Source organism: Ornithorhynchus anatinus, chromosome 2 (assembly GCF_004115215.2).
Source record: "Ornithorhynchus anatinus isolate Pmale09 chromosome 2, mOrnAna1.pri.v4, whole genome shotgun sequence".
NCBI lineage: Eukaryota > Metazoa > Chordata > Mammalia > Monotremata > Ornithorhynchidae > Ornithorhynchus > Ornithorhynchus anatinus.
Genome location: NC_041729.1, coordinates 6772596 through 6796072, shown reverse-complemented (window position 1 = coordinate 6796072; position 23477 = coordinate 6772596). Strand labels below are relative to the sequence as shown.

Genomic DNA, 23477 nt, shown 5'->3' with positions numbered 1-23477 from the left:
AGGGGGCATGGAGCCAGGGGAACAGGACTGCCTGCTTCTAGACAAAGGACTCATCCCGAGTAATGTGAAAAAAAACCTTCCTTTTTATTCTATTGCTTTGTGACAAAATAACATTTTATACAAATAAGGTCACCTAGTTCACTCTGGACACGGAGACATTACATACAGCCCAACACGGATCCTAGGTGAGGCAGAACGGGGAGGGAGGTCATCGATGCTGCTTCTGTTCTGACAAAAATAGCTTTACAAGGAAAAAAATAGACTTTGAAGACATCAGTGACTTTACATGACCATTGCGAGACAAGGGCAAAACTCCCGTTATCTTTCCAGATCCTTCTTCTAGCCAGGAGAATAAGTAACATGGAGACAACAGGCAGGGGACAGGAGAGGGAGCTCGGAGGAGAGAGCAGAGCTCTGCAGCATCAGCAAAGGGTTATCTCTGAGCATCTCTGAAGAGCCTGGGGCCTCTGAGATTTCTGCAGAGTTTCTTCATCCCTTGCTTGGGTGACCCTGGGTTTCCAGAGACTCCAGAAAGAGTTTCGATTCAGACAACTGCCCTGGAGAACTTGCCAGGAGCGTGGGGAACTCACCCCATCCGCACACCTAATCTCCCAAATTGCCTAAAAAATGGTATCATCCCCCACCGCTCAGCAGACGTTGTTCCGACAAGCTAGGTTTGTCCGGCGGTAAACGCTTGCAGCTGTGCCTTTCCCCGAAAGGGTCAGGTCAGAATGAGTGTCCATCGCCAATGGCACAGACCGGCCAAGCAGAAGGGAGCCCGAGGGGGCACAGATCCCTGCAAATAGGAAAATCTGCCAGAGCACCAGCTTCAAGGTATCCAGCGAGGAGATTGCGGGGGTAAGAACGGGAGGCGAGAGGGGGGAATCACTCCCAAACCATTCCCAACCCCCTGAATCCTCCCAGCTGTCTGCCCTTCAAATTAGCCCCGCCAAAACGTCATACATAAACAGACGATCACTATTTTCTTAGGAGAGGCTGCAAGGTGCTCCAGCCCAGAAGCTCTGCAGGAACACTGGCCCTAGTGTTCACTCTGTTGCGAGATAATGGATGTCACGAGGATAGGAACGAGAGGAAGAGGAGGAGGCAAAGGTTCCAAAGGCCCCACCTGGTAGCCAAGGCCTGCTTGCTAGTAGGTGCCACTTCTGAGGAGCTACATCAGAGGCTCTGTCTGGCTCTCCCAGGACACCAGCTGGCACTCTTCTCTGGCAGGCGTTTCCCTTCTTCCCTGTCGCACCTGAACCAGCAAGAGCCCAGCTCCCTAAGAACTTGGTGTTGGTCGATTACCAGAGGAAACAGGGTGGCTTTGGACTCATTTCCTGACCCAAATCCCTGATTCTCAACTTCAAACTCACCCTCCCGCCTTATCCCAGAGAACTCTTTTCTGAGTCCGAAAACCCAGAGCCCAATCCTTCCCCTCCCCGGACCACACGGTGAACCTGGCCCCGGCCATCGAGTCCGAGTGGGAGTGATGGTGCTCAGAGCTGGGTGCCCAAATAGGGGTCTCTGACCACTTCAGGGGTGCGTAGGGACCGGGCAAGGTCCTGGAGTGTCTAGAAGAGTCTAGAGCATCGTTTCTCTCCCTGGGGAGAAAACCAACCCCGGAGTAGGGAGAGGAGCAATGACCAGACCCAAATGAGAAAAATGCCACTTGCGTTGACCCATATCGCCGAGAGCCACCCACAAGCTCCATCCGGGCCCCGCCTGTAGACCCAGGCCCAGAGAACCTCTAAAAGAAGACAGCTCTCCCCACCTGCTCAGGCCGCTGGGAGGCCGAGCAGTCTGAGAAGCTCCCGAACCTCCCTGAAGTGGCTACTCTTAGGGAGCAGAGACGTTGTGGCAGCCTGGGAGCCACGGGCTCGGGAAGATGACAAACAGCCCTGGAGTCATCACCTCGAAAACGCAACAGTGGGTATTGGGAGGTTTCAGGACAGAGGCTGGAACCTGTCCAGGAAGAGTCAAAGAGGAAACCACAGCAACTATGCTGCCCCAGCAGCATGTGGGACCAATTCACACTTAAGGTACCTGAATTCCGACCCCACCCCAGCTCCTCCTAGACTTCTCACCTGTTTCCCGGGAGGGAGGGATGGAGGGGAGGGACCAGCTAGCCTCTCTGGCTCACTCCGTGCCCCATTCTGGGGCCTTCTCGATGAAAAGCTACCGTAATGCCACAAGGCCCAGCACTGGCAGCTCCAGGACAGACAAAACTGGTTTACCCTCACCGGGCACTAATAGTCCAATTTGGGGGTGGGTGGGTGGGAGGGAGGGCTGAGGGGAACCGGTGTCACCTGAGCCCTTTTTCACCAGCCCTGCCCTCTGCCACGCTTTCCCCGCTCCAGCCCTAGACCACAGCTTCCCTCCCCTTCCTGATGTTAGAATTCTAATTACCACCCTCCTCTGGACTCCTGCTGGCACCTCCAATCGCCCTGATGAAATCACTGCTATAGTTACTGCCATCAGTGGAGACCTTCTAATTACAGAGTTATCAAGATTCTCCTAAGCATCTTAAATAAGATCAAATTCAGCCATCCGAAGGAGACCCGAAGAGATGAAAGTCAGTCTGAGGACTGGGGCAACTGGAGAGGGGAGCCCTTCCCATCCTCTGGCACCCTCTCTGGTGGGCCACCTTCCCCCAGCAATGCCTCAGCCCCCTCGCCCCACTCTGCCCGAGAGTGACAAGGCTCAGAGACCTGCCCTTTGGTTTGATAGCCAGGAAGAGTTCCAGCAATGACTTCAGTAGAGGAAAGAAGGTCAGGAGACATCTCCAGAAATTTTGCAGTCAAACTTTGGCAGCAAATCGTAGCAAATCCTGGGAACCAAGCCCCAACCTTGCCAAGGCCACGTCCCATGGTTTTAAAACCGACACACCCCTTGCCTTGAAAACAGTTAGTCCCCCGGCTTCCTACCAGCCTGGAGCCCAGGAGAGGCCCCGGAGGCTGGGTTGATTCTTTTGCAAGGCTAGCCTCAAAGCGGATGAACCAGGGACACCGTGGTCAGATTCTAGCACCTCTCATGGAAAATTTGGAATCAGACACAGTGGGGCCGGCCTGTGTTTCCCTTCCAGACCCCTTGGAAGAAAGCAAACCTACCGCCAACACCATAACTGACATTCGAGGAGCTAGGGGAAGTAAAGAAAGCCGAGCCAGCCTCGGGCCCAAAGCTCCTTCCTCAGCTCTAGGGACAGAGGCAGGAGGGTCCCTCCCGGCGGGAAGACCGTAACCCTCGTTTCCCCGCCCTCAGGTCTTCATCAGATCCCAAACGGGCAAAGGCAGTGCTGGCTCCGGGCCTCAGGAGCTGACCCTCTCTGATAGGCAGCATTCCCCGGCTCGGGGACCCTCCTCAACCAGCCTCTTTCCGGTCAGGAGATTTGGGAGTAACCAGCCCGCTGACAGGCTGTGAAAATGGCAGCATCACACAGGGCACAGGAATGACCGAGAGGGAGGCCTCCATGTCAGACTTCCACCAGGATCTCAGCAGCTGGGCACAGCTAGCCAACCTGTCCGCTGACCGCCGCCCCCGGAGGGCAGGGGCCAGGGAGGGGGACACCATCAAAGAACGGCACAAACGCTCGGCCACAGCTACTCTCAAATGGAAACAAATGTCTCCTTTAACTGGATTGAAAGGGTCTTATCCTAACCTTTCACCTAGAGGGACTCGAAGAACAGAGACAGACGGGAGGCGGGGAAGAGAGAACGCTGGGGATGGGGAGGCTAACCCTGCTTAAAGTCTCTCCCCCATTGTGGAAGAAAAGTTATCACCCCGGCCTCTCCTTCTTGGGGTTGGGTCTCCGGAGGTCTGTCTGGCGAAAAGCTGCGGAGTGGGGCGGGAATGTGCCTTGTGCCCGGAGCGAGTCGCTGCAGCCCGTCGCCCTCCGCTCCCAACGCCGTGGCTACTGGCCCCCGTTGTAGGCATAGTCTGCCTTGTTGTGCATGATCAGCTTGTTGTCCACAAAGTAGAAGCTGTCGGAGCGGGTCTCGTACGGGTGCTCGACCATCAGACGGACTGCAGGGAGAAGCGGACGCATCAACACCGAGGAGCTGAGATAGACCTCGCCACTGTAAGCCCTCCTCGGGCATCCTAGACAGTGGGCTCGTTGCGGGCAGAGAAAATGCCTGTTTATTGTTCTACTGGACTGTCCCAGGGGCTTAGTACAGTGCTCTGCACACAGTAAACGCTCAATAAACACAACTGATTGAATGAATGAATCCGGCCTCTCACCCCTAGCCTGGGCGTTTCAGGGAATCCATTCAGGGACCTCGGCCAACGAAGAAGTTGGCGGTAACACTCGGGTTGCCCTGTGGATGAACTCCCTGTGCCCCAGGCCACCCCCAACCCGGGTTCTGCCCCAGACTCTCCGACCGAGTCGAGGGGGTCAAAGCATTCCAGGAACGGGGCTGAGGGCAGAAGGAGGGGCCTGCTCAAGACAGGGCTCAATGCTCTGGAATTTCCTCCCGAGCTCCCAAAAGGCGTCTGCTTGCCTTTGGGCCCCGATAAAAACCAGCTGTTTGTTCAGGCCAGGACCTGCCCACCAGGCTTCCCGGTCTCGGCACCCCCGCTGCGGCATAAGGTTAATTAATACTCACTACCTCTGTCTGGGGAGTTAATGTTTACTCTGGACTGAGAGAAAGCAGAAAGGTTGCTATTGTTGGAGGTTGTTAATCAGCTTCCACATACCCAATGTCCTGTTGCCCACCCTACACTATCAGCATTATGTAGTTTAATCTCATGGACTCCAAGCTCCATTACAGCCCTGCATGGGGCTTGGGGAAGAGCAAGCTGGTCTGAGCCAGTCCGAACGCCACTGTGGTCCCCATTTCGGATTCATTCAGTCATATTTCTTGAGCACTTAACCGTGCAGAGCACTGTACTAAGCGCTTGGGAGAGTACAATATAACAATAATCGGCCATGTTCTCCACCCGCAACAAGTTTACAGTCTAGAGGAATGATGACGGTATTTGTTAAAGCAGTTACTATGTCTCAAGCACTGTTCTAACCACTTGGGTGGATAGAGGCTAACCAGGATGGACACAGTCCCTGTCTCACGTGGGGCTCACAGTCTTAATCTCCATTTAACAGAAGAGGTGACTGAAGCACAGAGAAGCGAAGTGACCCGTCCTAGGTCACACGGCAGACAAGGGGCAGAGCCAGGACTTGAACTCAGGTCCTTCTGACTACCAGGCTCGTGCTCTATCTTCCAGACCATGCTGACTACCCTATCCCCTCAAGCTTAAGGTGTGGGGGCCCAAAGGCTGAGAAGTAAGTACAGGGAACATCACCTGGATGGAAGTAATTTATTTATATTAATGTCTGCCTCCCTCCTCTAGACTGGAAGCTCATCCTGAGCAGGGAATGTGTTTGTTTATTGTTGTACTGTACTCTTCCAAATGCTTAGTACAGTGCTGTGCACACAGTAAGCGCTCAATAAATACGACTGACTGACTGACTGAATGAATGTGTGAAGTCCCAAGGTGACGATGACCTTAAACCGATCCCACCGGGTTTTGGGTTAGGTTCCAGTCCAGTCTCTTGGGGCTTGGCTTGGGCCAGGTCTGGGGGCCAGAATAAAGGTTCATGAACAGTCGCAGCCTTGTTTCACTACTGGTGCACTTTTGGTAGCAATTGGGAGACATTCAATGCCCTTTACTGGGTTCACCTTAAACCCAGACACACTCAGTTCCCTAGGGAACCCAGCTTGCCAGCTCGGCCGATGGGCCCTTGAGCTCCGGCAAGACGCGGGCCACCTTGCCCCCGACAGCCACGGATTTTGGAGCGGCCCTGGGGACAGGAAATAGAATTGGCCTCTGCTCCAAATGCCTGGCTCTGCTTTTCTGCCTTTTCCATTAGACTATAAGCTCTCTGAAGGCAGGGATCATGCTAACGACTGTCCTGTAATCTCCCAAGTGCTTAGTACAGTGGTCAGCACACAGTAGGCCCTTCACAGATGCCTGTGATTGACTGACTGCCTCGTCAGCAGTGTTTCCTAATGCCATCTAGGAGCAGTGCTACCTCAGAACCAAGTTACACCTGGCTTCCGCCCTTGGATTTGCTCTTTCGAGCCAGATCCTTGAGAGGGAGAGAGAGAGAGAGAGCCTGGACTGGCTTCACTGTCCCTTAGAAATGGGCCATTCAAGGGAAATACGTACTGTTAGGCCCCAGCTCCTACCTTCTGATTTGGTCACTATCATTTAATCAATTTTCTCCCAGACAAGGTTACGCTCAAGTCTTCAAGGTCCATCCCAGGAACCCTTGGACAGGCATACACTTGGCCCCGGTGACTCCTCCTTCCCTTTCCTGAGACCCCAGTCGGGTCCAGAACCTACACAAAAGCCAGGCAAAGGGAACTGCATGCACATGCTCCCGGTAGAGGTTCTGGTTTGCCGGGACCACGGGTACCCCAGACAAACCACCCAAAATTGGGAATCAAACCAGCGGGACCCCAGCCCCGAGAGGGCCAACAGATACATACTGACATCCTCGGAGAGCTGAGGGAATTCATAGATGTGTTCACACGTGTTCCGGCTGCTGGGGATGCAGAAGCCAAAATCAAAATCGAAGTTCTTCAGCAAGCGCTCCCGGAAGTAATGCCGTTCGATCATCCGGAAGTTTGACACAGGCTTGTCTCCCACGGTGAACTCCACCCTGCAGGAGCAACTTCTGTGAGATTCACTTCACCGGCTTTCCTCTCTGAAGGCACCCCACACCCCAGCCTCCTGCCTCATTATTGTAGTACTGGGCTCCCCTAACTGCTTAGTACAGTGCTCTGCCCACAGTAAGCACTTAATAAATATGATAATGAAGGAATGAGCCCAGGACCCTCCCAACCCACCCCTTCACCACACTCTGAAAGGAAGCAGTGCGGCCTAGTGGAAAGAGCATGGGTCTGGGAGTCAGAGGATCTGGGCTCTAATGCCGGCTCTGCCACCTGCCTTTCTGTCTCCCCCTCTAGCTGTCTGTGGGCAGGGAATATGCCTCTTATATTGCTGTATTGTCCTCTCCCAAGTGTTTAATACAGTGCTCTACACCCAGTAAGTGCTCAGGAAATACAACTGACTGCTGTGTAACCTGGGGCTATTCCCCTCACTTTTCTCTGTGCCTCAGTTTCTTCATCTATAAAATGGGGATCAAAATACCTGTTCTCCCTCCCACTTAGACTGTGAGTCCCGGGTGGGAGAGGGATTGTGTCTGACCTGATTATCTTGTATCTACCCTAGCTTATAGTCTAGTGCATGGCACATAGAAAGGGCTGAACCAATGATCTAATTACCATTATTACTATTATTATGACCGTAAATAGTAAGTACTGATACTCACGTGGCACCGACAGTCCGGAGACGGAGAAATGCTGGAGTGAACTGATAGCGAACGAAACGTCCTGCACTGGTGTCCACTTCACCACCATCCTCCTCGTCCTCTTCCTCCTCATCTTGGTCTAGAAGAGCAGACAGACCCCAGAGTCCCTCCACTGCCCCCACAGAACCACAACCCCCTCCTGAGATCACGGTGACCAGGTACAGACCCAGGCATGAATGGTCAAAGCAAACACCAGTTTCACCACTGACCAAGGGAGAGGGACATTTGGGGCTCATGATGGTGCCCGGATGACCATTTCTCCAAGAGCAGGACCACACAAGAGGTGCTTACTACTCTGCTCTGCTCTGTGGCTGTGAACTCCTTAAGCACTCCTGATACCCACCCCAGCCCCACATTACTTATGCAAATATTCTTACACTCTATTTCCCCCATCTCTAATCTATTTTAATGTCTGTCTCCCTGTAGACTGTAAACTCCTTATGACCAAGGTTTGCGTCTCCCAACTATGTACATATCTGTCATTTATTTCTTTGTATTGCTGTCTCCCCTCTTCTAGATTGTAAGCTCAATGTGGGCACGGAATGTGTCTGTTTACTGTTGTAGTGTACTCTCCCTAACACTTAGTACAAGGCTCAGTACACCGTAATAATAATAATGTTGGCATTTAAGCGCTTACTATGTGCCGAGCACTGTTCTAAGCGCTGGGGTAGATACAGGGTAATCAGATTGTCCCACGTGAGTCTCAAAGTCTTAATCCCCATTTTACAGATGAGGTAACTGAGGCACTAAGAAGTGGTTTGCCCAAAGTCACACAGCTGACAGGTGGCGGATGCAGGATTAGAACCCATGACCTCTGACTTTTAAACCCAGGCTCTTAATAAATATAATTGAATGAATGAATTGTACTTTCCCAAACACTTAAGTATAGTGGTCTGTACACACAGTAAAAATTCAAAAAATACCACTGATTGATTGATCCAGACCACACAGTTGATAGTTGAAAGTGTCTTCGGACTACGTTCACAGTTCAGTTCAGTGACAGAACTGAACCCATCTCTGAATGGGACCAGAATTTGTCATTTTAAGAGTACATTTTGGTCCCGAGCAAATGCCTTTTGGCCATCTTCTGCTGTTGCTGTTAAAACTACTACCTGCCCACCAATGGGACTGCACTGCAGTCGTGGCCTCTAAAAGTATGACCATTTAGTACAGCCATACGAAATAAGCGTATGTCTGAGAGAAAAACCTAAAAGAAGGATCTTTTCCTTCATTTTCTTCCTTTTACATCATAAAAGTCATGAAACAAAATATACAATCTGGACCACTTCAAGCACTGGCCTTCCTCAGGCTCCTGTGCTTAATCTGTGCCTCACTCTCATCTTCAATGCAGGCGACCTCTAACTCGCACCCGCCCCCTCCCACCCCCCCACCCGCCCAGAACTCCCTCCCCCTTCATATCTGACAGACCACAGTTTTCCCTCATCTTCAAAGCCCTTTTGAGAGCGTGTTTCTTCCAAGAGGCCTTCAGAGTAATCTCTCATCTCCCTACCACCTGCCTCCTCAGTCCTATCACAGCATCATCCACACAGTTGATTACCACAGGCCCTGGAGCCCTTTAAGTACATATTTTTCAAAATCTACAGCTCCGCCTCTCTATGATTTACATGCCTATCTCTCCACAATACTGTAAGATCTTTGAGGGCAAGGATTGTGTCTACCGATTCGATTCGTGTCCTCTCCTAAGCGCTTAGCAGTGCTCTGCATCAGTAGGCAATCCGTAGGCAACCCCACTAGACTATAAATCTGTTGTGGGCAGGGATTGTCTATTGCTGTACTGGACTATCCTAGTGCTTAATACAGTGTTCTGCACACAGTCAGCGCTCAATAAATACGACTGAATTAATGAATCAGAGCTATCGATTGACTGATGAGTAAGAATGATACATGAACTGTGTGAGAAAAGAGAGACTGGGGGAGGGAGGGCGTGGGGGAACTCATTCCTTTTTATCAGTGGGAATGGAAAGTGACCCTGGGCCAACAGTTGTCCCCCAGGGAGGGGGTTGGGAGGAAACCACTGTGTTAACTAGGCATCCTCAAATGACAATGGAAACCATACAAGTAACCAATCAATCAATCAATGGTACTTACTAAGCGTTTATTGTGTGCAGAGCCCTGTATTAAGTGCTTGGGAAAGTACAGTGCAATAGATTTGGTAGATGCAATCCCTGACCACAAGAAGCAGGTGAGAAGTAGCACGGCCTACTCTATAGAGCATGGGCTGGGGAGTCAGAAGGACCTGGGTTCTAATCCGGATCCGCCACTTGTCTGCTAGGTATCCTTGGGCAAATCACTTCACTTCTCTGTGCCCCACTCACATCTGTAAAGTGGAGATTAGTACTGTGAACCCCAGGTAGCATATGGCCTGTGTCTAACCCCATCTCTGGTGGTTGCCACTTCACCTCCATATCAAACCCAAACTCCTCACCACTGGCTTTAAAGCAGTCCATCACCTTGCCCCCTCCTATCGCATCTCGCTTCTCTCCGACAACTCAGCCCACACACTTCGCTCCTTTAATGCTAATCTTCTCACTGTGCCTTGCTCTCTCCTGTCTCACCATCGACCCCTGGCTCATGTCCCACCTCTGGCCTGGAATTCCCTCCCTCCTCAAATCCCACAGACGATGACTCTCCCCCACTTTAAAGCCTTATTGAAGGCCCAGCTCTTTCAAGAGGCCTTTCCAGACTAAGCCCCACTTTTCCTCATCTCCCACTCCCTTCTGCATCGATCCGACTTGCTCCCTTTATTCCCCCCTCCCAGCCCCACCGTACTTATGTATATATCCATTATTTTATTTGGACTGATGTCTGTCTCCCCCAACTCTAGACTGTGAGCTCGCTGTGGGCAGGGAATGTCACTGTTTATTATTGTATTGTACTTTCCCCAGTGCTTAGTACAGTGGTCTGCACACAGTGCTTAATAAATACGATTGAATGAATGAGCTTGAATCTATTCTAGTGCTCATTACAGTGCCTGGCACATAATAAGTACTAAACAAATACCATAAAAAAAGAAGTTTATAGTCTTCAGGGGGAGACAGACATTCAAAGAGCTTATGGATAGGGGGAGATTGAATATAAAGAACTGAATGGGCTACGGAACCTACTCTCTACCCTTAGAGGGCATTGGACTATGACCAGGCTAGCTTGGAAGGATGGGACTGAGGGACAGAGAGGTGGGAGAAGAGGAGAGTGAGAAGTGGGTAGGGACAGCACCCTGTCTATGCCAGCTGGAGGCCAATGATTCCATCTGGCATCTCACAGTGCAAGGTTAAAGTCTGCTGAGGACGAGGGGGACTGGGGTAGGTGGCAATTACCGTGAACCCCATGTGTCTGACCTGATTACCCTGGATCTACCCCAGTGCTTGGCATATAGTAAGTGCTTAGCAAATACCGCAATATTATCATGGTGATTACCTATAACATCCTCTGCATCTCATACCCTACTCCTCTTTGCTGACTCATCCCCCTCACTGACCTCACCCGCATCTCCCCACTTCAGTCCATATTTCACTCTGCTGCCCAGATCACTTACCTAAAAAAGGTACAGTCACGTATCCCCACTCCTCAAGAACCTCCAGGAGTTTCCACACCAAAGAGAAAACTCACCAGGGGCTTTAAAACCACTTGCCTATCTAACATCACTGATTTCCTACCTCAACTCAGCCCACACACTTCACTTCTCGAATGCCAACCTCTTCGCTCTACTCAATCTCGTCTATCTCACCGCCAACACCCCACCCACATCCTGCCTCTGCCTCTGGCCTGGAACTCCCTCCTCCTTCATCGACGACAGACCACCACGCTCCCCACCTTCAAAAACCTATTCAAATCACATCTCCAAAAGGACTTCCCAGATTAAACCCTCATTTCCCCAACTCCCTCTTCCTTCTGCCTTGGCCCTTGAATTCAGATTTGTATTCTTTAAGCACTTGATATTCACCCCACCCTCAGTCCCATGGCACGTAAGTACACAGCCCCAGTTTATTTTAACATCCATCTCCTCAGCTAAACTGAAAGCTTCTCGGGGGCAGGGAACATGTCTATCAACTCTATTGTACTGTACTCTCCCAAGAGCTTAATACAGTGCTCTGCACACAATAAGCGCTTAGTACAGTGCTCTGCACATAGTAAGCGCTCAATAAATACTATTGAATGAATAAGCACTCGATCAATAACATTAATTCATTTTTTTTTCCCCCTTGTGACCCTGCTCCAATTTCAGAATCCCTTGGGGCCAGTTTTCCTTATCAGTAAACTGGGGAAGCCTCTTCCTCCCTTCTCCTCAGGGAGAGGCTGGGCGGATGACTGAGGGGCTATTTGTACAGCACTTCCAGATTCCCGGTTGAGAGCAAGCTGGAGAAAGGTACTCGGGGAGTGAGCTATACAGCTCCCACACCTTGGGCTGCCATACACGAGGCCAGTACAGCAGATAGCACAGGCATACCGGCTCACGGGGGCCCAAGAGCAAACTAGAACAGCCAGTTTTAATCCTTTAGAGTCCTTTTGCCTCCTCCATGCCAGGCTCCCCTCCGGTTCTACCTGAGGCAGAAGGCTTGGCAATCTCAAAAAGGACCGTCCCTGTCTCCAGATCTCGGATCTTGAATCGGGTAAAATCAATACTGTAGATGTTGTCTTCGGGCTTGCATAGATAATCTAAAAGGGAGAAAGATATCAGGTTATTGACTAACTCCCCAAAGGACCAGCCTCCTAATCCTCCAGGTACTCTTTGACTCAGCTCCAGACTCACCTAAGATGACTCTCAAATATCAGGCACTTTTTGGGGGGCGGGGGGGCCGGGAGGCTTGTTGAGAGTAAATTCTGCAGCAAGGGAGGAATATGCTTGTACGCACAACTCGGGAAAATTCCCTGGTAAAAAGGGGGGTAGCAATAAAAGCCTTCCCTGGATGCCTCACAGAATGACTCCCTGACAGCTTTCCCACAATGCCGAATCAGGGACACATAAAAAAAAAAAAGAGGTACAGTTCAAGAGGTGAGTTGTGTCAACCAAATGTATGATACAGGAAAATAAATTTGCCTATTTTAGACATGACCCAAAGGCACCGAAGGAGGCAAAACCATCAGCTTTTCAGAAGAATGAGAGAGTTCTACAGTTTGGCCGTTACTGGCCCTTCAGGAATGACCTGATCGGTATTTTACAAGTTCTGAATTTAACGGTATTTTACAAGTTCTGAATTTAACGGTATTTTACAAGTTCTGAATTGAAAAAGGGCAAAAGAGAAGGGCTGGGCAGGCTCCAGAAAGGAAGGGAGAAAAGCTGAGCACTCACACTCACAGAGCTGCAGAATTCAGCATTAATCTGGTATGCTGCTGTGCCCTGAGCAGCAGAGCCAGCCTCCGGGGCGGGGAGGGAGTGGAAGTTCACTCATTCATTCATTCATTCAATCGTATTTATTGAGCGCTTGAAGTGTGCAAAGCACTGTACTAAGAGCTTGGAAAGTACAATTCTGCAACAGATAGAGACAATCCCTACCCATCAACAGGCTCACAGTCTAGAAGGGGGAGACAGACAACAAATGAAAACAAGAATACAGGCATCAATAGCATCAAAACAGATAAACAGAATTATTGATATATACACATCATTAATAATAAATAGAATAATAAATGTATACAAATATACACAAATGCTTTGGGGCGGGAAAGAGGGTAGAGCAGAGGGAGGGAGTAGGGGCAATGGGGAGCGGAAGAGGAGCAGAGGAAAAGGGGGGCTCGGTCCGGGAAGGCCTCCTGGAGGAGGTGAGCTCTCAGTAGGGCTTTGAAGGGGGGAAGAGAGTTAGTTTGGCGGCTGTGAGGAGGGAGGGCGTTCCAGGCCAGCGGTAGGACGTGGGCCAGGGGTCGACAGCGGGAGAGGCGAGAAACAAGTCCAGTGGGGAGGTTAGTGGCGGCAGAGGAGCGGAGTGTGCAGGTTGGGCTGTGGAAGAAAAGCAAGGTGAGGTAGGAGGGGGCAAGGTGATGGAGAGCAGGGGTTGGAGCCCCACCCCTGCCCTGAAACCCCAGAGAGGGAGCAGAGATTGAGGAACTAGGCATTCCTGGGGCATGTTCTGGGGCAAAACGGTGAGGAACGGAGGAATAAACCTTGCAACCCTCCTACAAAGGTAAACCAGGTGGGGTAAGCCCCCACCATCCTGCTGTGAACCCTCCTGAGGCTTGCAGGGAAAGGGATCCCATCCCAGCAGGCCTGGAAAAGTCACGAGGAGAACCAAAAAACAGGACTAGAATCATCCAGTCTCCGCCACTTGTCAGCTGTGTGACTGCGGCCAAGTCACTTCACTTCTCTGTGCCTCAGTTGCCCCATCTGTAAAATGGGGATGAAGACTGTGAGCCCCTCGTGGGATAACCCGATGACCCTGTATCTCCCCCTGCGCCTAAAACAGTGCTCAGCACATAGTAAGCGCTTAACAAATACCAACATGATTATTCCCGGGCCGCTTCCAACGGGGTCATCTTTCCAGGGCGCCGCCATCCAGGCCAAGTGCGAGCTCCGGGCCGCCCCGGGCTTCTGGGGAAGTGGCGGCCACGGTCTCGCTTCCTCCAATTCAGGGTGGAGGCCACAGTGAGTCACCTCGGAAAGCCTGGAGGAACGTGGAGCTGGCAGGGCCCTTTGGCTCATGTCCTCAACTCATCATCCGGCAGGCATCCCCGTGGGTCCTGGGGATGCCCAGGGGCTTCCCCGGGCCTGGTGGGGAGAGGGGATGGAGGTGGGCAGGGGAGGAGCAGCAGAGCCCCACATCTCACCTGGAAGGACCACCGAGGACCGCCTGGCCCGCGTCCTGCCTCTGTCCTGGGATGCCCTCCCTTCTCAAATCCACCAATGACTCTTCCCCGCCTTCAAAGCCTTCCTGAAGGCCCATCTCCTCCAAGAGGCCTTCCCAGACTAAGCCCCACTTTTCCTCATCTCCCATTCTTTTCTGTCACCCTGACTTACTCCCTTTGCTTCCCCCCAGCCACTCCACAGCAGTTACATCCATCCATCTAAAATTTTATCTATTTATATTGATGTCTGCTTATTTGTATTGGTGTCTGTCTAGCTCCACACCCTCCCCAGACTATGAGCTCACTGTGGCAAGGACTGTCCCTCATTACTATACTGTAATAATAATAATAATGTTGGTATTTGTTAAGCGCTTACTAGGTGCAGAGCACTGTTCTAAGCACTGGGGTAGACACAGGGGAATCAGGTTGTCGCATGTGGGGCTCACAGTCTTCATCCCCATTTTACAGATGAGGTAACCGAGGCACAGAGCAGTGAAATGACTTGCCCACCGTCACAAGCGTGACTCAGTGGAAAAAGCATGGGCTTTGGAGTCAGGGCTCATGAGTTCGAATCCCAGCTCTGCCACTTGGCAGCTGTGTGACTGTGGGCAAGTCACTTAACTTCTCTGGGCCTCAGTTCCCTCATCTGTAAAACGGGGATTAAGACTGTGAGCCCCACGTGGGACAACCTGATTCCCCTATGTCTACCCCAGCGCTTAGAACAGTGCTCGGCACATAGTAAGCGCTTAACAAATACCAACATCATTATTATTATTATTACAAGTGGCAGAGCCGGGATTCGAACCCATGACCTCTGACTCCCAAGCCCGGGCTCATTCCACTGAGCCACGCTGCTTATCTATAATTTTATCTATTTATATTGATGCCTGCTTATTTGTATTGGTGTCTGTCTAGCCCCACACCCTCCCCAGACTATGAGCTCACTGTGGCAAGGACTGTCACTCTTTATTACTCTACCGTACTTTCCCAGGCGCTTAGTACAGTGCTCTGCACAAAGTAAGCGCTCAGTAAATACTACTGAATGAATGTAAGCGCTTAATAAATATGTCTGAATGAATGAATGAGGTTGGGTGAGGGAGGGGGCAAGGCCCCCTGAGAGAGGGCAGCAGGGAGGGTGGATTTTGATCCTGAGATGGGGACAAAAAGGGGGGTAGAGATGAGTGCGATCTCGGGGGTGCAGAGCGCTGGGTGCGGGGGGAGGAAGAGAGGAGCTTGGCCTAGGGGGCTTGGGAGTCAGAAGTCCTGGGTTCTAATCCTGTACCTACCCTGTATCCCCCAGCGTTTAGAACAGTGCTCGGCACATAGTAAGCGCTTAACAAATGCCAACATTATCAAGCCCGGCTCCGCCGCTCCTCTGCTGCTGCTGCTGCTGGTATTTGTTAAGCGCTTACTATGTGCCAAGCACTGTTCTAAGCGCTGGGTGCGGGGGAGGGAGAGAGGAGCTTGACCTAGGGGGCTTGGGAGTCAGAAGACCTGGGTTCTAATCCCGACTCCGCCGCTCCTCTGCCGCTGCTGATGGTATTTAAGCGCTTACTATGTGCCAAGCTCCGTTCTAAGCGCCGGGGGCGATCAAGGTGATGAGGGGGTCCCACGTAGGGCTCACAGTCTTCACCCCCATTTTGCAGAGGAGGAAACTGAGGCGGCGCGAAGTGAAGTGACTTTACCCCAAGTCACCCAGCCGACAAGCGGCGGGGCCGGGATTAGAACCCACGACCTCCGCCTGCGCGGCCGGGGGCTGGGTCCACTGCTGCGGGAGCGCCACTTCCCCGGGCCTCAGTTCCCTCATCCGCAAAACGGGGATGACGACCTGAGCCGCCCGGGCTTACCGGGGCGCGGAGCGCAGCGCTTGGCAGAGAGGAAGCGCTTAACAGAGACCCCGGTTAGGAGGAGGTGCCGAAGGGGGGGTGGGGAGGGGGTGGGCGGTACTCACTGTCGGTGACCCGGCCGAGCCGCAGGACGTGCTCGGGGCTGATGGTGTCGAGCGCCAGCAGGTCCTGCTCGGTGAGCGGCGGGACCCGCTGCGGCTCCGACCCCCCGCCGCCGCCGCCGCCCCCCTCGTCGTGCGCGGAGGCGTGGAGCTGCCTCCGGGCCTTCAGGCGGTTGAGGACGCCGCCGCCACACTTCTTCTTCTCCTCTTTGCCCGGGGCCAACGGGCCCGCACCGGCCGCCGTGGGGTTCGACCCGCTCATCGCCGCCGCCGCCGCCGCCAAGATGGCCGCCGCCCACCCGCCCGCCTCCACAGCGCCGTAACTATGGAGAGGGGGGGCGGGGCCGGGGGCGCGTGCGCGGGGGCGCGTGCGCAGAGGGCGGGGCCAAGGGCGGCTCGCGCCCCCGCTTGCCTCGCGCCCGCGCCCCCCCCAGTGGGCGGGGCCTCCGGCAAGAGACGCCCAGCGCGGCTCGCGCTCCCTCTTCCCTCGCGCCCCCCGGCCGATCGTCGAGCGGGCGGGGCTTCGGGCGAGGGGGCGTGATCGCCAGGGGCGGCACGTGCTCTGTCTTTCCTGGCCCCGCCCGCGGTGGGCGGGGCTTCGGGAGGGGGCGTGGCCCTGGAGGGCGGCTCGTGCTCCCTCTTTCCCCTCCCCCTCCCCCTAGTGGGCGGGGCTTCGGGTGATGGGCGGGGTCACCAAGAGCGGCTCTCGCTCCCTCTTTCCCCGCCCACGCCCATTCATTCATTCATTCATTCGCTCACTCACTCATCCATTCATCCATTCATCCATTCGTATTTATTGAGCGCTTAATAATAATAATAATAATAATAATACTATTGGTATTTGTTAAGCGCTGACTATGTGCAGAGCACTGTTCTAAGCACTGGGAGAGATACAGGGTCATCAGGTTGTCCCACGTGAGGCTCACAGTTAATCCCCATTTGACAGATGAGGGAACTGAGGCCCAGAGAAGTGAAGTGACTTGCCCACAGTCAAACAGCTGACAAGTGGCAGAGTCGGGATTCGAACCCATGACCTCTGACTCCCAAGCCCGGGCTATTTCCACTGTGCCACGCTGTGCAGAGCATTCATTCAATATTTAGCCACTTAACCACTTTAACCACTCAATCTCCAATGGCTCCTTCCCCTCTGCCTTCAAACATACCCATGTCTCCCCCATCCTAAAAAAACCCACTCTCGACCCCACTTCCCCTTCCAGTCATCACCCTATCTCCCTACTACCCTTCCTTTCCAAAATCCTAGAACGAGTCGTCTACACTCGCTGCTTAGAATTCCTTAACTCCCATTCTCTCCTGGACCCCCTCCGATCTGGCTTCCGTCCCCTCCGCTCTACCGAGACTGCTCTCTCTAAGGTCACCCGTGACCTCCTTCTTGCCAAATCCAATGGCTCCTACTCCATTCTGATCCTCCTTGACCTCTCGGCTGCCTTTGACACCGTCGACCTTCCGCTCCTCCTCCACACCTTATCTCACCTTGGCTTCACGGACTCCGTCCTCTCCCGGTTCTCCTCTCATCTCTCTGGCCGGTCATTCTTGGTCTCCTTCGTGGGCACCTCCTCCCCCTCCCATCCTCTAACTGTTGGAGTTCCTCAAGGGTCGGTTCTCGGCCCTCTTCTGTTCTCCATTTACACTCAATCCCTCGGTGAACTCATTCGCTCTCACGGCTTTGACTACCATCTCTACACAGATGACACGCAGATCTACATCTCTGCCCCGTCCTCTCCCCCTCCCTTCGGGCTCGCATCTCCTCCCGCCTCCGGGACGTCTCCACCTGGATGTCTGCCCGCCACCTAAAACTCAACATGAGCAAGACTGAGCTCCTCATCTTCCCTCCCGAGCCCGGTCCTCTCCCAGACTTCCCTATCACCGTGGATGGTATGACCATCCCTCCCGTCTCTCGGGCCCGCGACCTCGGTGTCATCTTGGACTCGTCTCTCTCATTCACCCCACACGTCCGATCCGTTACCGAGGCCTGCCGGTCTCACCTCTACAATATTGCCAAGATCCGCCCTTTCCTCTCCACCCAAACGGCTACCTTACTGCTACGGGCTCTCGTTATATCCCAGCTAAATTACTGTGTCAGCCTGCTCTCTGATCTCCTTTCCTCCTCTGTCACCCCGCTCCAGTCTATTCTTCACTCTGCTGCCCGGCTCATCTTCCTGCAGAAACGTTCTGGACCTGTCACTCCCCTTCTTAAACACCTCCAGTGGTTGCCTATCGACCTTCGCTCCAAACAAAAACTCCTCACTCTAGGCTTCGAGGCTCTCCATCACCTGCCCCTTCCTACCTCTCCTCCCTTCTCTCTTTCCACCGCCCACCCCTCAAGCTCCACTCCTCTGCCGCCCACCTCCTCACCGTCCCTCGGTCTCACCTATCCCGCTGTCGACCCCTGGACCACGTCCCCTCTCGGTCCTGGAACGCCCTCCCTCCTCACCTCTGTCGATCTAATTCTCTTCCCCTCTTCAAATCCCTACTTAAAGCTCACCTCCTCCAAGAGGCCTTCCCAGACTGAGCTCCTCCTTTTTTCCCTCTGCTCCCTCTACCCTCCCCCTTCACCTCTCCACAGCTAAACCCTCTTCTTCCCCCTTTCCCTCTGCTCCTCCCCCTCTCCCGTCCCACCCCCTCAGCACTGTACTCATCCACTCAACTGTATATATCTTCATCACCCTATTTATTTTGTTTATTTTGTTTAATGAGATGTACATCACCCTGATTCTATTTATTTGCCATTGTTTTTATGAGATGTTCTTCCCCTCGACTCTATTTATTGGCACTGTTCTTGCCTGCCTGTCTCCCCCTATTAAACTGCAAGCCCGTCAAAGGGCAGGGACTGTCTCTATCTGTTGCCGATTTGTACATTCCAAGTGCTTAGTCCAGTGCTCTGCCCATAGTAAGCGCTCAATAAATACTATTGAATGAATGAATGAATATTCATTCAATCGTATTGAGCCCTTACTATAGAGCACTGGACTAAGCGCTTGAAATGGACAATTGGGCACCAGATAGAGACCATCCCTGCCTCAACGACGGCTCACAGTCTAAACGGGGGAGACTGACAGTAAAGCAAAACAGAACAAAAGAAGTCAACATCATCAAGATAAATAGAATCAAGGGGATGTACACCTCATTAAGAAATTAAATAGGGTAATAAATAATATATGCAAATGAGCACAGTGCTGAGGGGAGGGGGAAGGGAAAGAGCAGAGGTAATCAGGTTCATTCCTTCATTCAATAGTATTTATTGAGCGCTTACTATGTGCAGAGCACTGGACTAAGTGCTTGGAATGGGCATTTCGACAACAGATAGAGACCATCCCTGCCCATTGACAGGCTTACAGTCTACTAGGGGAGACAGACAAAAACAACACAACTTAATCATGATAAATAGAATGGAGGGGATAGGCACCTCATTAACAAAATAAATAGGGTAATAAAAATACATTCAACTGAGTACAGTGCTGAGGGGAGGGAAAGAGAGAGGGGGAGGAGCAGAGGGAAAGGGGGCTTAGCTGAGGGGAGGTGAAGGGGGAGCAGAGAGGGAGTAGAGGGAGCAGAGGGAAAAGGGGAAGCTCAGTCTGGAAAGGCCTCTTGGAGGAGGTGAGCTCTAAGTAGGGCTTTGAAGAGGGGAAGAGAGTCAGTTTGGCAGAGGTGAGGAGGGAGGGCATTCCAAGGAGCGGTAGGATGTGGGCTAGAGGTCAACGGCGGGATAAGCGTGAACAGGGGACGGTGAGGAGGTGAGCGGCAGAGGAGCGGAGCATGCGGGGAAAATGACTGGCCTTGATCTAAACGCTGGGGTAGATAGGAGGTAATCGGTTTGGACACACTCCACGCCCCACATGGGGCTCTCCGTCTTAATGCCCACTCTACGGATGAGGTGACCGAGGCCCAGAGAAGTGAAGCGAGTTGCCCAGGATGACACAGCAGGCAATAGGTGGAACCTGGATTAGAATTCAGGTCCTTCTGACTCCAGGGCCGGGCTCTAACCATTAGGCCACAGTGCTTCTCTCCAGTTGCCCCTCTGGGAGGATCCTGCCAGGCTACGGCCTACTCCCACCTCTGCCACTTGCCTGCCATGTGACCTTGGGCAAGCCACTTAACTTCCCTGGGCCTGTTTCCTCAATGGCCAAATGAGGTTTTAATGCCCGTTCTCCCCCATGGGGGACAGGAGCTCCGTCCGACCTGATTGTCTGGTATCTAGCGCAGCGCTAAGAACAGTGCCTAGCACTTAGGAAGCGCTTAATACATATCACAATGATTGTGCGGTGCCCTCTGAGCCAGGAGGGCTCTGCCATTTACCTACCCCGTGACCTTGTACAAGTCATTTAACTTCTCTGGGCCTCAGTTGCCCCAACTGAGAAATGGGGAGTCGATGCTTCCCACTCAGAATGGGTGCCCCATGTGGGTCAGGGACTCTGTCTGACCTGATTATCAGGTATCTACCCCAGCGCTCAGAATAGTACTTAAGACATAGTAAGCACTGAATAAATATCATAATTATTGGGTGGTGCCCTCTGAGCCAGGAGGGTTCTGCTATTTGCCTATCGTAATAACTACTGGGCAAGTCACTTGTTTTCTCTGGGCCTCAGTTTCCCCATCTGTAAAATGGGGCTTCGATATCTGTTCTCCGATTTAGACTGTGAGCCCTATGTGGGACAAGGACTGTGTCCATCTCGATTATCTTGTACCTACTTCAGTGCTTAGAACAGTGCTTGACACATAGTAAGCACTTAAACACCATGATTATTATTATTGTTCAGCACCTAGTAATTGCTCAAGAGATATCACTGGTGGATTGATTTCAGCACCAGTCAACTGTATTGAGCGCTTACTGTATGCAGAGCACTCTACTAAGCGCTTGGGAGAGGACAATAGGGACATTTCCTTACTCGCAATGAGCTTACAGTCTAGTCTCCGTACCCAGAGAAGGCTGCCCTTCACACTCAACTTCCTAGAGTTAGAAAGGACTGAGAACAGGCCTCGAAGTTGAAGGGAGAAGGAAACACATTAAGTGGGAGCCTCTACTATTCCTGAGGAAGCCTTGAAAGGAGTAAGGTTTTAGGGTTTTGTTCTTCCTTGCCAGAAGCGGTGGCTCTGCAAACCCACCAGAGAAGCTGTCGTGATCAGGATTGGGGGGGAGCGGAAGCCAGTTAGCTTACATCAGATCAGCTCTGACCACGAGGCTTACAGTGGAAACTGGTTTGGTTACTCAAAAGGAAACGGTCTACTACCATAGTCACTTCCGTTCACTCCCTCTGAATTCTTAAAAAGGAGGTGGCAAGGGGTAACAGCAATCCTAAACATTTTGCTTTAATTTCCTTTGGGAATGGAAAATGCTAACCTACTCCAGGTAAAAAGGTGAGCAGGAGGGCAGCAGAAAGGAAGAAAGAATGGAGTGAGATGGAGCTCTCTCAGCAGCCTGGCTCTCTTGGGTTGCCCGAGATTCATTTCCCCATTGAGCTCAGCCCAGAACTTTCCTTTGCTCCCTTCCGTTCATGCCTGTTGGCTTCCTTATAAAGAAGAAAACCAGTGACCCAAACCTCCATTATCTCAACTACCTTTAGCTCAGATGAGGAGAAAGAAAAAGTGTTCGCAAACCTGAACGAAATTAGCCACGAGCAGATCAGGTCCAGTGAAAGCAGTAGAGAGCAATTCCCCCAACACCCAATCCTATGCTCATTTCATGTGGGTCATGTAATAATAATAATAGTGGTATTTATTAAGCACTTACTACGTGCCAGGCACTGTACTAAGTGCCGGCGTGGATACGACCCAAGGGTCTCCATCACCTTGTCCCCTCCTACCTCTCTTCCCTTATCTCTTTCCACTGCCCACCCCACACGCTCTGCTCCTCTGCCGCCGACCTCCTCACCGTCCCCCGTTCTCGCCTATCCCGCCGTCGACCCCCGGGGCCACGTCCTCCCACGGTCTTGGAACACCCTCCCTCCTCACCTCCGCCAAACTAATTCTCTTCCCCTCTTCAAAACCCTACTTAAAGCTCACCTCCTCCAAGAGGCCTTCCCAGACTGAGCTCCCCTTTTCCCTCTGCTCCCTCTACCCCCCCTTCACCTCTCCACAGCTAAACCCTCCTTTCCCCCCTTTCCCTCTGCTCCTCCCCCTCTCCCTTCCCATCCCCTCAGCACTGTACTCGTCCGCTCAACTGTATATATTTTCATTAACCTATTGATTTTGTTAATGAGATGTTCATCCCCTTGATTCTATTTATTGCCATTGTTCTTGTCTGTCCGTCTCCCCCGATTAGACTGTAAGCCCGTCAAAGGGCAGGGACTGTCTCTATCTGTTACCGATTTGTACATTCCAAGCGCTTAGTACAGTGCTCTGCACATAGTAAGCGCTCAATAAATACTTTTGAATTGGACAGTTCCTGTCCCACATGAGGTTCACAGTCTCAATCCCCATTTTACAGATGAGGGAACTGAGGCACCGAGAAGTGACTTGCCCAAGGTGACACGGCAGACAAGCGGAAGAGCCAGGATTTGAACACAGGTCATTCTGACCCCCCCCAGCCCGGGCTCCATCCACCAGGCTATGCTGCTTGTGCTTCAGGTTGGGAAGGGCAGCTGGTCTGGCTTCTACCCCCCTCCCCGAAGACAATGAGCCACAGTCCACTATAATGGCACCCTGGAGGTTTGCACTAAATGAGCTAGGCATTTCCATAGCATCCAGCTGGCTTTCGGGCAGGTCACAACAGCATGCTGTTGCCAGGGGCTGCTCCTGGGCACCTGTAATGCTAAGCTGTGCCCATCATCCCACATCACTCTTCTGAACTGAGTAGGGGAAAATCTTTTGAAGTTTGGTTGCCGTGTTGCCTGTGGGTGATTCGTGTCAGGAGAGGACGCGTGCTTTCCGACAGTGACTGGAAACTGAGCTGAGTAGTACCCAGCGGTGCAAGAGGGCAGCAGTTACATACCAATCCTGGGCCCCCCCCAGATCAGACGAGACGCTAATTGAAAGGGGAGGGAGAAAGGGAGCACGCCAGAGGCTGAGGTTGCTTGAAACTCATTCAAAAGTCTTTTAAAATAACAGGGCTTAGTTTGCAGCTCAGCTGCCCATCCCCTTATTGATCTCCTCACCCTAGATCAGCAGCTTGGAACTAAGCGCCTCTACTGACTTATCTGTCAGCTTATCTTGCGTATGCCTTCGGCAAGAGGTGGCCCACACTTATTTCCCTAGCGGCACGATTAAGATCTATAATCACAGTCCAGCGTGGGGTCAGCCAACGACTACACAAAGCTTCTGGGGCTGGAGGGAAGTGGAGGCATTTCCCTCTCTTCTAGCCCCACTTCAAACTCCGCCGGCCCCCCGCTCCTTGGGAGCTTCAGATATCCA

General features: G+C 52.4%; 1 protein-coding gene across 1 annotated transcript; it reads right to left on the bottom strand.

The window, feature by feature from the left end:
* Positions 1-60: 60 nt before the first annotated feature.
* Positions 61-16396, bottom strand: UNC119B (unc-119 lipid binding chaperone B). The gene is made up of 5 exons (XM_029057468.1): positions 16116-16396; positions 11930-12043; positions 7331-7448; positions 6486-6658; positions 61-4020 (listed from the first exon to the last, which is right to left on the bottom strand). The coding sequence occupies exons 1-5, from the start codon at positions 16372-16374 to the stop codon at positions 3908-3910; spliced, it is 777 nt and encodes a 258-aa protein (XP_028913301.1). The 5' UTR covers positions 16375-16396; the 3' UTR covers positions 61-3907.
* Positions 16397-23477: the final 7081 nt, after the last annotated feature.

Excerpts from the sequence above, each read along its gene's own strand:
- UNC119B (XM_029057468.1), bottom strand. The coding sequence starts at position 16,374 with ATGAGCGGGTCGAACCCCACGGCGGCCGGTGCGGGCCCGTTGGCCCCG. Across the intron at positions 12,044-16,115 it reads GCTCGGCCGGGTCACCGACA|ATTATCTATGCAAGCCCGAA; the intron begins GTGAGTACCGCC and ends TCTCCCTTTTAG. Across the intron at positions 6,659-7,330 it reads CTCCGGACTGTCGGTGCCAC|GGTGGAGTTCACCGTGGGAG; the intron begins GTGAGTATCAGT and ends TTGCTCCTGCAG.